The following is a 15,328-nucleotide window of genomic DNA, read 5'->3' as shown; positions in this document are numbered from 1 at the left end:
CTGAACTTCATCTCTATTATGAGTTCTATCGAAGACTATGCCAGACGATGGGCTAAATATGAAAAAGAAGAACTTGATACATTGTCAGAATGGGTTAAAAGCATAAGAGGGATATTAAAATCCCGCATTAGACACATGAAAACAAAAGTACGTACCATCTATCCTTCTGTGTTTAGTAAACCAGAAGTGATAAAAGAATTAGATAGGTTACATGAGGAATATGTTTTGGTTCCAGCTGAAAAAGCTAGTAACAACGTTGTCTTTGTTTGTAAGGCTCATTATTACAACTGTATTTTAAACGAACTTGGCATTAATTCCACTTTTGGTAATCATACTTATACTCCAACTGCCCTTTCAAAAGATGAAAATCTTCAAAACCATGCTTCGGTTTTAGACACATTCAACATTCCAATCAATGGGTCGAATGAATATGAGATACCGTACCGATACTGGGTTCCTAAACTACATAAAAACCCTTACAAACAAAGATACATTGCTGGATCCAGTAAGTACTCTACCAAGCCCCTATCTTTGCTCCTCACGAAAATGTTAACAGCTGTGAAGGAGAAACTTCAAACTTACTGTGCGACTACATATGCCAGAAGTGGTGTTAATCAAATGTGGATTCTAAAAAATTCTAAAGAACTTTTATTAAACTTGAATTCACAGAATTTTTCCCAAATCAATAACATTAAAACCTATGACTTTTCAACACTATACACGACCATTCTTCACGATAAATTAAAGACTAGACTTTCTGACATCATAGACAGTTGCTTCTTCAACAAAAACGGAAAACGGAAATACTCATATCTAGTAATAACTCATTCAAAAACTTACTTTGTTAAACATCACTCTGATTCCACGCACAAGTACTCTGAAGTTGAAATAAAAAATATGCTAGAGTTCCTCATTGACAATATATTCGTGGTCTTTGGTAATCAGGTCTTCCAACAGTCTGTTGGAATTCCCATGGGCACGAATTGTTCTCCTTTGTTAGCTGACCTGTTTTTATATTCATAGGAAGCAGAATTTATTCAAAAACCTCTACGTGAGAACAAAAAATCTCTCGCTGTGACCTTCAATTCGACTTTTAGATATATCGATGACGTTTTGTCTATTAACAATGATAGCTTTCATTCATATGTCGATTTGATATATCCGTCTGAGCTCGAAATAAAGGACACCACAGAGTCGTCCACTTCTGCTTCATACTTAGATATTTTATTGAAAGTAAACATTAACGGCAAACTGACAACTCATCTGTATGACAAACGGGATGATTTCAGCTTCTCCATCGTCAACTTCCCATATTTGTGTAGCAATATTCCATTATCACCTGCATATGGTGTTTATATATCTCAACTGATTCGATATGCAAGAGCGTGTTCTGCGTATAGTCAGTTTTTTTAAATCGAGGTAAGCTACTGACAAACAAGTTGATGCTACAGGGATTTCAACAGTCTCGATTGAAGTCAGCATTTTGCAAATTCTATGATCGTTATAACGATATACTTCGTCCGTACAACCTCACATTGGGTCAAATGTTGTCTGACGTGTTTCATACCGATTGTTAAGCCGTTTTTTGGCATATTGATTTTGACTGCGGATAACTCCGTTTACCTGATCAGGATATAGGGCTCACGGCGGGTGTGACCGATCAACAGGGGATGTTTACTCCTCTTAGGGACCTGATCCCACCTCTGGTGTGTCCAGGGGTCCGTGTTTGCCCAACTATCTATTTTGTATTGCTTATAGGAGTTATGAGATTGATCACTGTTCGTTATCTTCACCTTGTATTGTTGAATTTGGAACCGTTTCGCGATTTCAAATTAACATAAGTTTTTTAGAAGGTTTGAAAATGCACATTTCATTTGCACTGCAATGCAATTCTCGAATACAGTGTGTCTCAGTATGCTTTAAGTATATCCTTCACAGCAATAGATAAGTAGTATGGAGTTGGACTTCAAAGAACATTAAACACTTTATCCATAACTCATGATTTTCATCAAGATATGGGTTATGATCATAGTTTAGAAAAGCGCACTTTAACACGTGGTAATCTCCGGCATGTATAGAACATCATACTTCAAATACAAGCACAGTTGTGAATTCTGTGTCACAGTAAGTTATCATAAATATATATCCAATGTAATACGTCAGTTTCGAGATACGAACTCGTCTGTATAGGAGGTGCATTTAGTGGAACTTTCAATGCCTAAATGGGACAGAGTGGATCCACAGCCAACAAGGGAGACGATGAAATATTAGTGGCTTTCCTTTTAATATACTACTCAAAATTTGATAAGGATCATAGATGTTTTTCTGTTTAAAAAATTATTAACTGCATAACTGGCAATATTGTGTCCAAGTGAAATCAAAGACGTCTTCAACAAACTTGCACGTGCATTTCATGCCATGGGAAATGCGTTTCTCATCACAGTTTTTGCTTTTGCTACCATTGCACGATTTTCACTCAGGCATCGGTGTCTGATTCTTTCTAAAATTTCAAACTCACTTGAGTGTTTACACTACGTTTATTAACACAATGCCCCCTCAACGTGTAAGACGTCGCCTAACGACACAACAACTGGACAGATGTATTGTAATGTTTGGCGCTGGCTATTAACAACGTTAATTTACAAATGCACTAATCGTCAGCCAGGACGTTGTAAACAGGGCCTGGAACCGACAGCAAACTTTTGGTACAGCAGCACACCGACACGGGGGTGGTTATCCCTTTTGGACAGCAACCAGCCTATGTAACGACCTCCTGAACGCCTCGGGGGTGAATGTGTTCACTCAGACGATGCGGAATCGGCTTCACAATGCAGGTCTCAATTCGAGAAGGGCATGTGTTCGAGTCCTTCTGACTGTTCGACACCATTGACTGTTCGGGAGCCATTGGTCTGGGCTGAAGATCATGTCACATGGACACAGATCGTCGGCAATGGTAAGGTCTCCATATGAGAAAAACATTCTTGAGTGGGACGTTAAGTAATACACAATCAATCAATCGATCAATTAATCAATCAATCAACCCACGGATTTTCCCTCCGTTACACTGCATTTAAACCCGTGGGTTCTGACACTATGATATGTTAAAGACTTTCCCAGCATACCAAATGACTTCAATATGACCATCATTGGTATGTTACAGTTACAAGCCAGATCTTCTTATGATGTTGAAATACAATTCACATACATATGTAAGTGGCAATGGTGAATGTCCAAATTCTAGAAAATAGAGGACTTCCATTGCTTTGAGGTCCAATACCAAAGTCACAATTCAAGATCAAAATACTTCTCATCAGTGACTCGATTATCAAGTCATGTATTAAGAAATGTTAGTTTATAGATTTCGTACATGGTATTGGTATATTAGTTCTTGCATATACATTGTAAGCAGTGTTGATATTAAACTGCAAGGGGGAGGAGGGGGGGGGGGGGGTAATGCCTCATGAATCAATACTGAAATACAATCTTTGCGTATCCTATTTAGTTTATCTAACTTGAACAATTTATAAGATCAATGATTCAATTTCAATGTCACATTTAATTCGAGTGGCAAAGTTAAAAAAAAATGTACATGATAATTTGAAGAAAGTGAAATATTCAAATATGCATATTTTAAATATGGTAGTCATTTTGATGAATGTTGATATATTTTTGTACAACTTTTAAGATATACAATGGAATTTGTGATCCATGTACAATACACTTAGAGAAATGGTGCAAATTAAAAAAAGAATAATAAGATAAAAATGCTATGCATTGTTTTAATTATCTGCTACAAATTAAGTTTTTATGATTGAAGAATATACATGACGTATAATAAATTGAGAAGAATGTGAAAATCAAGTTTGTTGTCTTGTGATATTTTGCATAACAACCATGCGTTATGAATTATCTATCGGTACCAATAATGTTTCCACTATAACATTTACTTTAGTTTAATCTGTCAATAAATGCAGTTTTTGTCCTAAAAAATTACTTATTTTGCATGGATTCCGGAATTGAAAAGAAATGACAATTTTTGTTTCCATGGCAACCATCATTAATTCTCATTTGTTGAAATTTAAAGTCTGACATCAGTCGAAGTCAGTTATCAAGATTTATTTCTCTGAATACATAGAAAATTGTATTTTAAATTACATTGAGAAATGCACCTCTACTGTCATATCATGACGAAATGCATCATTTCGTTTCCATGGAAACACATCCTAGAAGGTAGATGCCCAAACATGTATCATTATCATGTGATAGTACTTGTTTAATGTATGTTGAACAAGCATTTATATATTTCAAGCTGAATGCGGGAAGTTTTTTCCATCATTCAAATTTGCCTATAAATTAGCTTTCTCAGAATGTATATATTGACCCTCTTTTCCAGACAGGAAGAAAACATAATATAAATATTTAAACATTGAACTAAATATTAAACTAAGTGATAACAATGCTGTATATGATCATTTGATAATGATTTTATAAGAAGTGGAACAACTAAATCCAGCGTAGTTGAATACAAAATGTCCTTTTTCATGTAAATTTGACTGTTTTATGACACGAATGGCATGCCCCTGTTACCACGTGAACGAAGTTACATAACAACCAAATTATGATGGTTTTACATAACTTATGCCAGATTATGTCGATGTGCCAAATTTGACAAAAACCAGTGACAGTGCGTGCCGGGCCCCTTGTATAAATGTTTAAGTGGTTAAAGAGAATGGCTGTTAATTCATAGTAAAAATTAGCAAGAAAAGTACGGCTTCACAATTTGTATGAAAAACGTCAGATAGCATACGGCCAGGGCTACAGCAAGTTGTATTTGGAAACAGAATCATTATAACGACCATAGATATTGTAAAATACTAATTGTTGCAATCCTTGTGCCATAAATTGTTTTCTCAGCAGTCTGCCTTGTTTTAGACATTGATCAAACTCAAAATGGTCTTTTTCTCGCGTATTGCATTAGTAGAGAAATATAAACATCACACACAGGTGACAGTGGAATATTACTCAATACGTGAGAGAAGTTGACGACAAGGAAACTAAACGCATCCCGTTTGACATATAGTTAGTAGTAAGTTTGCATTAACGTCTAGGATTAATATTAGTAAAATATAAAGCTGATCTAGAAGACTTTATGCCTATGATCGGTTACATAACATGGAAAACTCATCTCAACATGGGGTTTATCAGAATATATATTGAATATATTGATTGATTTTATATTGTTTAAAGGTCATAGGAGACGGTTTTTAACAATGCTTTTTCTCTCCATAATTATCAACTTTGTTAGACTCCTCATAAAAATGCTTTTTTAAGATTAATAACGATATCAACTCGAAGAAACTGAAGTGCAAAGGTAGTTGGAATAGAAAATCGTTACCCGATTATCGTTTCTGATTTCCCGAATCTGTGACGTCATAAGAGACCACACTCAGATTTGCGAATCAAAACAAAAGCACACCCATAGACGATTTATTCGCAACTGAAAGAGTTTTTGAATGGGAAACCATAGTTTGTTATACAAGGATATCACTTGGAACTCATAATTAATGCAAATGCCAGCCACATCGACGATTTTTCATCAGAGGACGAACAAGAAGATCGATCAAGGTCCTATTTATTCCCAATCGGTTGAAATAATACTGACTGGTTAATGATAGGCTAAATGTATGATAATTTCAGAGTACATTCTCTGATGACAATAAGAGAAATATAGGTAGTTATTACTTGTGCTATTTCTAACCCCATGCAGACACACAGCATCATTTTTTCCAGGGGGGTGTCAAGTTGAAGATTGACTGACAAAAAAGGTGGGCACCCCCTCATTCCCCTTTGGTTTCATGTGCCCAAGTCCCACCCTGACTCGGATATATTCTATAGCCAGATCGGAATTTCCTTTCTTTGCACACCTCGTGAGGGCCGTATTTTGAATTTATTTTCATAGTATTTTTACAAGTATCGTGTGCAGCTATTTTAGCCTCGTTTAACAGATGAATATAATAATAAATATAAATGGCTACTTAACAATCTTTTACAATAAAATTTGCAACATTAAGGTCTATATGAAGAATAATTTACTATCACTTTACTTAACATTAAACGTTGGTTTTAAATTTTGTCCCCAATAAGGAAACCAATGTACAAATTAGTGCTTCATTTGAAAATAAATCACCCCCCCCCCCTCAAACTCTTGCACGACCGCAAAAATTGGTTTATTTCACCTGATATAAAAACTAGTAATTTCAATATCGCTCCACCATTTGCTTTGAACATTCTTTTTCAAACAGAAAAGAGGGGGAGGGGGGTCTGATAATGCAACTTTCAACATATAACATCTTCATATTATTTACTTATATATTCAGAGAAAAAGATTCTGATCAGAAGAGCTTCATATGATTATTTCAGAGTCAAATTTCATTTCTAAACAAAACAGATCTTGTTTGTACTAAATTATGAATATCTGTAGTTATTTACTAGTTACTGTCATTATACAGTCAACGTTTTGCAGGATTTTCTCATCTTCGTCGTGCTTGCAGTTGGTCCGTAGTCAAAAATAGTGAAAACTGCATCTGGTCGAAGATTTCATTTCATAAACCCATTACTTTTTGCCAAAGTCGAAGAGTGTTAATACGATAACGAAACTGAGCCTCATCAACCCCCGTAATCGCGTAAAATGATTGTCAAATAACTTCATGTTCTGTGTTCTCGGTGTAAATTTCACAGCCAAGTCTTCTGAACGTTGAATCATTTAGACAAAATTATATAAAAATACCCGACTTGCTACATTGCAGTTGAATGTAAGCACATTGGACATTTTGACGGCTAAAACCCGCAGTTATTAGTATAAACAAATGCACATTTTGCGTCAGGCTGGTCTCTTTTGACGTCATCAAGCAAGGGAGATAAGTCATCTTTGTATTTTGATACTTCACACTACTGCAACATTTGACGGTCTGTAGCGTCTGTTAACTTACGATTTTTTCTGAATGACTTATTTACATATGTTAAGTAATTAAAGAAGAACACATTTTCGTGCAAAACCTTTTTTTTTTTAAATCGTCTCCAATGACCTTTAACCTCCCTCACGAGAATATTTCGTCGATGTATATCAATATTTATTTGAAGGCCAAATAAAGAATTTTTGTCCTCTATTGCAGTATATTTTTTAAGAACAAATTTTGCTTCACAAGAATACAAAATCAGTTCAACTAGATAGTAACACAATTTGTGCTCATAAAAACTCCACGAGAATCTTGGAAGGTCTGGTACGACAGTATCTAAATACTATATGTTCTTGACGAATGACTCTAACATCATATGGACATCAACTTGAGAGTGCTTTTGACAACGATTGTAACAGATTTTTCCAACGATGGATCACTGGACAAAACATTCAATAGATATAGAAGCAGCTGTCTATGATGTCAAAATAAACTGTTCAAAAGTCATATGCTTTGATATTGTTGAATTTGGAAACGTTTCGCGATTTGAAATTAACATCAGTTTTTTGGAAGGTTTGAAAATGCACATTTTATTTACACTGCAATGTAATTCCCGAATACTTTGTGTCTCAGTATGTCTTAAGTATCTCCTTCACGGCAATAGATAAGTAGTACGGAGTAGGACTTCAAAGAACATTAAACACTGTATCCATAAATCATGATTTTCATCACGTTTTGGCTTATGATCATAGTTAGAAAAAACGTACTTTAACACGTGATAACTTCTGGCATGCATAGAACATCATACTTCAAATACAAGCACAGTTGTGAATTCCGTGTCACAGTAAGTTATCATAGAAATATATCCAATGCAATATGCCAGTTTCGAGATACGAACTCTTCTGTATAGGAGGTGCATTTAGTGGAACTTTGAATGCCTAAATCGTATAGAGTGGATCTACAGCCAACGAGGAAGACGATGAAATGTATATACTACTCAAATTTTGATAAGGATCACTAGGTTATATGTGTGTAATTTACCACTAACATAACAAAAGACATAAATTTGACTCAGAAACGTGTTTACTCAGGTTATGAATGAAAATTCATGAACGGCATGAACTTTTATCAATACGGAATGCTTGAAATCTGATAACAACACCAAAAGGCATTTGATTACAAAAAGTTAACAGCAAACCAGAGAAAGAATTACACAGTTTTTGGGGATAGTCCATCATTACACTTAGTCGATGAAGTGTCAATACCGGGTATGGCCTCCCCTTGCATCAATGACGGCTTGACAACGTCGAGCCATGCTGTCAATAAGCACCCGGATGTTTCCAATGGGAAGGTTGTTCCACTCTTCCACGAGGGCGTTTCCGAGCTCTACCAAAGTCGTGGGTTGTGCTCTACGGCGTGAAAGGGCAACCTGCAGCATGTTCCATACATGCTCAATCGGGTTCAAGTCCGGCGAGCGCGCTGGCCAGTCCATACGGACAATTGTCTCATGCTGAAGGTACTGCTCCACCACCCTGGTGCGATGAGGACGGGCGTTATCATCCTTCAGGATGAATTCAGGGCCAACAGTACCAGCGTAGGGTCTGACGTAAACATCGAGGATCTCATCCCGGTACCGCACCCCCGTCATTGTTCCTCTCTCCAGGACATGAAGATCTGTTCTTCCATCCCTGCTGATTCCACCCCAGACCATGATGGAACCACCACCATAACGGTCATGTTCACTGATGTTGGCATCATGGAAACGTTCACGTTGTCGTCGCCACACTCGGTGCCTACTGTCTGTAAAGTCCAAACAATACCTGGACTCATCGGTGAACAGAACTTGAACCCAATAGTTCTGTGTCCAAGTGACATGATCTTCAGCCCAGTCCAATGGCTCCCGCCGGTGTCGAACAGTCAGAGGGACTCGAATACATGCCCTTCTCGAGTTGAGACCTGCATTGTGAAGCCGATTCCGTATCGTCTGAGTGGACACATTCACCCCCGAGGCGTTCAGGAGGTCGTTACGTAGGCTGGTTGCTGTCCAGAAGGGATGGCGTCGTGCCTGAAGAACCACAAAATGGTCTTGACGTTGGGTTGTCGACCTCTGACGACCATCCCCATGTCGGTGTACTGCTGTACCAAAAGTTTGCTGTCGGTTCCAGGCCCTGTTTACAACGCTCTGGCTGACGTTTAGTGCATTTGCAACGTCACGTTGTGAATAGCCAGCGCCAAGCATTACAATACATCTGCCCAGTTGTTCTGTCGTCAGGTGACGCCTTACACGATGAGGGGGCATTGTGTTGATAAACGTAGTGTAAACACTCAAGTGAGTTTGAATTTTAGAAAGAATCAGACACCGATGCCTGAGTGAAAATCGTGCAATGGTAGCAAAAGCATAAACTGTGGTGAGAAACGCATTTCCCATGGCATGAAATGCACGTGCAAGTTTGTTGATTGTTTGATTTCACTTGGACACAACATTGCCAGTTATGCAGTTATTGATTTTTTAAACAGAAAAATATCTATGATCCTTAACAAATTTTGAGTAGTATATTAAAAGCGGCTTCTCTTTTAATATGTAAATGCAAGGTGAAGATAACGAACAGTGATCAATCTCATAACTCCTACAAGCAATACAAAATAGATAGTTGGGCAAACACGGACCCCTGGACACACCAGAGGTGGGATCAGGTGCCTAGGAGGAGTAAGCATCCCCTGTTGACCGGTCACACCCGCCGTGAGCCCCATATCCTGATCAGGTAAACGGAGTTATCCGCAGTCAAAATCAGTGTGCCAAGAACGGCTTAACAATCGGTATGAAACACGTCAGACAGAATTTGACCCAATGCGAGGTTGTATTGACGAACTAGATACAAATACAAAATACTATCGAAAGAAATGTTTTACTGAAGTGAAAACATACAAGCAATGTCATATTTGCAAGTAATATCTTAGATATGGTACTTATGACCATCGAAATAAAGTGATATGATGAGATTTCTATGTATTTGATTATTCTCTAAATACTTATCACTTACATAGTTCGTGTATCAGTCGAATTCGGGTGATCAAACAGCTATGAGAAACTTGCTAAGTACATTCACTTATGCAGTGATGAATATTTGTCCCACTCTCGTGTGTAAACAAATTCTTTAGCGCCTTACTATGTACGACAGTTCTCCAAAGGGAAATAGTTCGGACATATCTCGAAACCGGCTGAATTATTAAATGACCAAGAAAAACGTGTCTCTTTGATATTTTTATTCAAATGTACAATGATAATTATATGATTACAATAATGCTACAGTATTACAATATTTATCATCCATTACCATTTAGCCTCTACCCTTTGGATCTCTTCAAATATTTCAACAAAAGTGAATATTTTAATTATTTGTACATACATGTACATGAATAATAAACGAAAGTTATTTCTGCATTTTCTAAACTGACACCAAATGCAAAACTACTGCATATCATATCAAGAAGATTTAAAAAATAATATACTATTTCATATTACATCAACCAGATTTATTAAATCGTTAAAAGTAAATAATTCTAATTAGACGATTTTATCAATCATGAAAAGCACCTTAAAAATACGAGGCATCACATTTCTCATCAATAAAGGCAAATATTGATATCGTAATATCGCTAAACACTCAACACGGTTTCTAAAACGTTACCACAACCCTGGAATAAATAATAGAATTGAGAAACATTATTTACACAAATACATGTACATTGTATATACACACCCATGAGACATTGCACATAGACCCAGTAATTGGTTATGAACGTGATAACATCTTAAATAATATCCATACATTACAATCCAAATTATTAGCACGGATCTACTAAGTATTGGAACTAATATATATGAATTACACAGTACACGTTATTTACAAAGTCTCGTTTTCATTTTCAATGAATCCTGTTGTAATTATGGCTGGTGTTTTGTTTTTTCTTTTATCTTTCCGTGAGTTCATATCCGTAAACACAGCATACTGATACAGTGAATGAAATGTGTTTACAAAGATCGGAACAGTCATAGAAAACATGAGAACCCCGTATATAGCACAGAGGCCTCCCAGAATCCTACCAACAACAGACGTTGGATACATGTCTCCATATCCTACAGTTGTCATAGTGACGATACTCCACCACCAAGCGTCGAACATGGAGGGAAACATATCGTTCGATTCGAAAAAGTAAATAAAATTCGAGAAAAGAAGCATTCCTACAAGCATGTATAAAAGAACCAGTGCCAAATCTTTTTTCCCGTTACGTATGGAGTACCTAAGTACCCGAAACGCTACCAGGTTATTTAATGATCTTAAAAGTCGAAGGATTCGAAACATTTGAAAGTAAAGTATAAATTCAAATTGTGTTTCCGCTATATTTATTTCAAAAAGGAATACTCCATATCGAATATAGCTTGCACAAAGGGACAGTGCATCGATGGTGTTCAGTATGCTGCGGAAGTAAAGCTTTAAATTCGAGCAACATACCAGACGTAAGAGAAATTCGGCAGTAAAAAACACCATGACAATGATCTCAAAGACGAACAGTTGCAAACTATTTTCTGCTTTAGTGGATAAGTTTGCTATTTTCGTTCCTAAAGGTTGAAGTTTCATGAGATCATTCCAGATTACAGGAATGTTACAAATTTCGCATTTCGTCCTTATATCATTCTGCCACGATGTGTTGTCTGTATTCAAAAGATGCTTTTGAACTTTGCGACAAAGGCTACAAAATTTGTTTTCACATTTTAGCAGCTGTATTTTTGTGCTATTCAAAGAGTCCAAGTGTTCCTTGCAATAGCTCATAGGCTCTGGAGATTGCATGGGAAACTGTCCATCTGTTCTATTTTTGCCACTAGAGTCCATGATCAGTGTGGATTTCATTTCGGGCAGAGTGCTGACGGCAATCATAAAACAACTGGCTAGTACAATACAGGTTGATGCTATCAAATATATCTGTAATAGACATTGCAAATTACTGTACGATAGAAACAGAGGATAAAGGAAATGAATGAAGAGAGAGAATTACAAATCAAATGAATCAAATCATTAATCAAGAACTCTTATATCTAGATTTAATATTTCATATAAAGCACGTCTTTTTATAAAAAAAAAATAAAATACAATACCTGCCCATAAATATCGTGTTTTCTATAATCTATGATCTCCCACAGTCTGCTACGTATAGATTGCACTGTGAATCCATCATCGTTCTCTTTCTTGGGTGGTTTACAGGTTTCACCAAAGTCGGACTTGAATTTGACCAAAGATTTCTGTTGATTATCGTAATCATATATCTTTCTCAGGCAACACTCCCCCACTCTCGAATCATCAATTCCCCAATACACCAACTCTTCTTTGAATTTCCCAATACAAATGTTTTTCGGAATATGCAACTTCCCCGTGAAACAGAATTCGTGAATTGCACGAAAGCTATCTTTGCATCTATGAAAGGACATCAATTTACTTTCAGTTCTTTCAGAATGCAACTTGCTGAGAAAGGAATCTGGGACATTTTCCAAAGACTTTTCTGTGAATCTAAATTCTTCTTGTCCCACCCTCACAGTTATCCCGTCCATCGCGCCAAGGCCTACAGATAGTCTATGCAGGACGCTAAATTTAATATATTCAAATTTTCTGAAGTATGAAATTATAAATTCAGTTGATTACGAGTGATCGATAGGTTAGCACTTTGATGGAAACCAGAGTTAATGGAAAGTTCATTTATTGTCGTGCATATCACGACCCCATAGGAATACCGCACCAGAAATAAAAATGATTATGAATAATGGATTATCGCTAAAATGACCAACAGACTAAAGCAAACTTCTGTTAGTAATTTCAATCATCCTTCGTGCTTTATGGGAAGTAATATTTTAGGAAAGAGTCGTCAGAGTGAACTGCATACATACAAGGTGAAGATAACGAACAGTGATCAATCTCATTACTCCTATAAGCAATACAAAATAGATAGCTGGGCAAACACGGACCCCTGGACACACCAGAGGTGGGATCATACAAACACGGACCCCTGGACACATCAGAGGTGGGATCAGACAAACACGGACCCCTGGACACATCAGAGGTGGGATCAGACAAACACGGACCCCTGGACACACCAGAGGTGGGATCAGACAAACACGGACCCCTGGACACACCAGAGGTGGGATCAGACAAACACGGACCCCTGGACACACCAGAGGTGGGATCAGACAAACACGGACCCCTGGACACACCAGAGGTGGGATCAGACAAACACGGACCCCTGGACACACCAGAGGTGGGATCAGACAAACACGGACCCCTGGACACATCAGAGGTGGGATCAGACAAACACGGACCCCTGGACACACCAGAGGTGGGATCAGACAAACACGGACCCCTGGACACACCAGAGGTGGGATCAGACAAACATGGACCCCTGGACACACCAGAGGTGGGATCAGACAATCATGGACCCCTGGACACACCAGAGGTGGGATCAGGTGCCTAGGAGGATATACATGTATTTTACACATTCAAGTTCATTTGAAATACTGAATTATAATTATTATTTCATAGCTCTTCACTATCGATTAGTCCCATCTTTTTCATTTCTCTTACAATTTACAAAGGAATAACTAGAGAACTCAATCAGCACACTAAATCATCATTTTTTGTACTGTGGCATTTCGCAGATTGATTTTAAAATACACGTTTTTACATGACTCTCATAGTAGGAGACATACTTCATAATGAACAGGTACGTGTATATATATATAAAAGCACTAAAGTTCCAACAAAACCCGATACCTCAAAGTGTCGGATCCACAATATGGATATAAGGTCAAATACAAAACAAATATACAAAGCACTAAAATGACCAACGACACGAACAACCAGATTGTCATATTTTCGGGACGACCCGTCCCTTCTTCAGGACAAACGAAAAGAATTGCCTAATGTGGCCAATATCAACAGAGAATAATAACAAAACCTACATATAAATACATCTAGCACTACAACTACACTAATCTACAAACGTATTTACAACGAAACTACATGTTTTTGGTCTTTAGGCTTGCCAATCAATGTTAAAAATGGAGCGAATTAGGACATGCCTTATTCGTCCAAAGAGCTATATATATATATAAACATGTCATATTTTATTTATTTATTTACCTCAATATATATAAGTAAAGAACGTTTTAATATAAAGCACAGAAAATCTCACTTTCTTTGGAAACCCACTCCCGCCCCTACCCGGGGTTGAACTCTCATGACCTACGGAACCAAATCTCCTTGTAGAAATCTTACTTTCGATGACGATGGAATTCTCGCCACTTTGTCACACGCTACACGGTCATTGAGAATGGAAATGGATATTGAATATTATATCAATTATTTCTTTACTTAGGACCGTTATGTTCATTTAAGAGTTTATTGCTATATCCGTGTTTTGAATAAATCTTTCAAATGCAAAGTGTATCATGTATGATCCTCTTCAATGTACGTTAAATAACTGTATCCTATTTCCATTCTCAGTGACCGTGTAGCGTGTGACAGCGTGACGAAAATTCCATCGTCATCGAAAGCAAGTTTTTTGACTTGCCTAGATGATCGAGCGGTCTAGCTCGCTGGTTGCATGCAAGGTGAAGATAACGAACAGTGATCAATCTCATAACTCCTATAAGCAATACAATATAAAGAGTTGGGCAAACACGGACCCCTGGATACACCAGAGGTGGACTCAGGCGCCTAGGAGGAGTAATACATGCAAGTATCAACAAAATTTATCAAGATATCACATATACACCCCTCATACACACCCCTCCGATCCCACCGCTGCCATGATTTATTTTCTGTGACGTGTCTAAGGTTCCAATATGATCTGATCAATCCTGCTTTAAAGTGTATCTATATATGTATGATATTTCCTCCCAATACCCCGTACTTTAAATATCTCTAAAATAACTACCATAAAGCCGTAAACAAGGCAAGCTTGTTGGAGAAACCGGTGTTTATTATTCAGCGCCATACAATAACACATATATCTACAATGTTATAAGTTCTTATGGATGACAATTACATACTTCATGAAAAATAAGTGAACCGAACAAAATAATATCAAGTACATGTACTGCTTTTTATTAATTGTTTAAATTTTGATCCCCCATCATTGACGTTAAACACCGCCCAGGAAAATACCATAGATGATTAACTATGGAAACCTGTGTCAGCGCAGGTGTAAATAACATCTCTGGGGCAATGCCGGACGAACATTTAAGCACAACTGCAAAACTAAACATTGAATAATGATAGCAATATGAGCTAACCTTTGAAAATAGTTAATGTATAAAAAATTAA

General features: G+C 37.2%; 1 protein-coding gene across 1 annotated transcript; it reads right to left on the bottom strand.

Annotated features, from left to right (window-relative positions):
• Positions 1–10,267: 10,267 nt before the first annotated feature.
• Positions 10,268–13,304, bottom strand: LOC130053202 (potassium voltage-gated channel subfamily A member 6-like). Its single transcript, XM_056159945.1, has one exon. It carries the CDS (start codon positions 11,891–11,893, stop codon positions 10,862–10,864), a length of 1,032 nt encoding a protein of 343 aa, XP_056015920.1. The 5' UTR covers positions 11,894–13,304; the 3' UTR covers positions 10,268–10,861.
• Between the last annotated feature and the right edge of the window lie 2,024 nt (positions 13,305–15,328).

This window comes from Ostrea edulis, chromosome 3 (genome assembly GCF_947568905.1).
Source record: "Ostrea edulis chromosome 3, xbOstEdul1.1, whole genome shotgun sequence".
In the NCBI taxonomy this organism is placed as follows: Eukaryota; Metazoa; Mollusca; class Bivalvia; order Ostreida; family Ostreidae; genus Ostrea; species Ostrea edulis.
Note: the sequence above shows the minus strand (reverse complement) of the source record. Positions and strands in the feature narration are given on the sequence as shown.

What these genes read in the sequence shown, in the direction of transcription:
- LOC130053202 (XM_056159945.1), bottom strand. Translation starts at nt 11,893, where the DNA reads ATGATTGCCGTCAGCACTCTGCCCGAAATGAAATCCACACTGATCATG.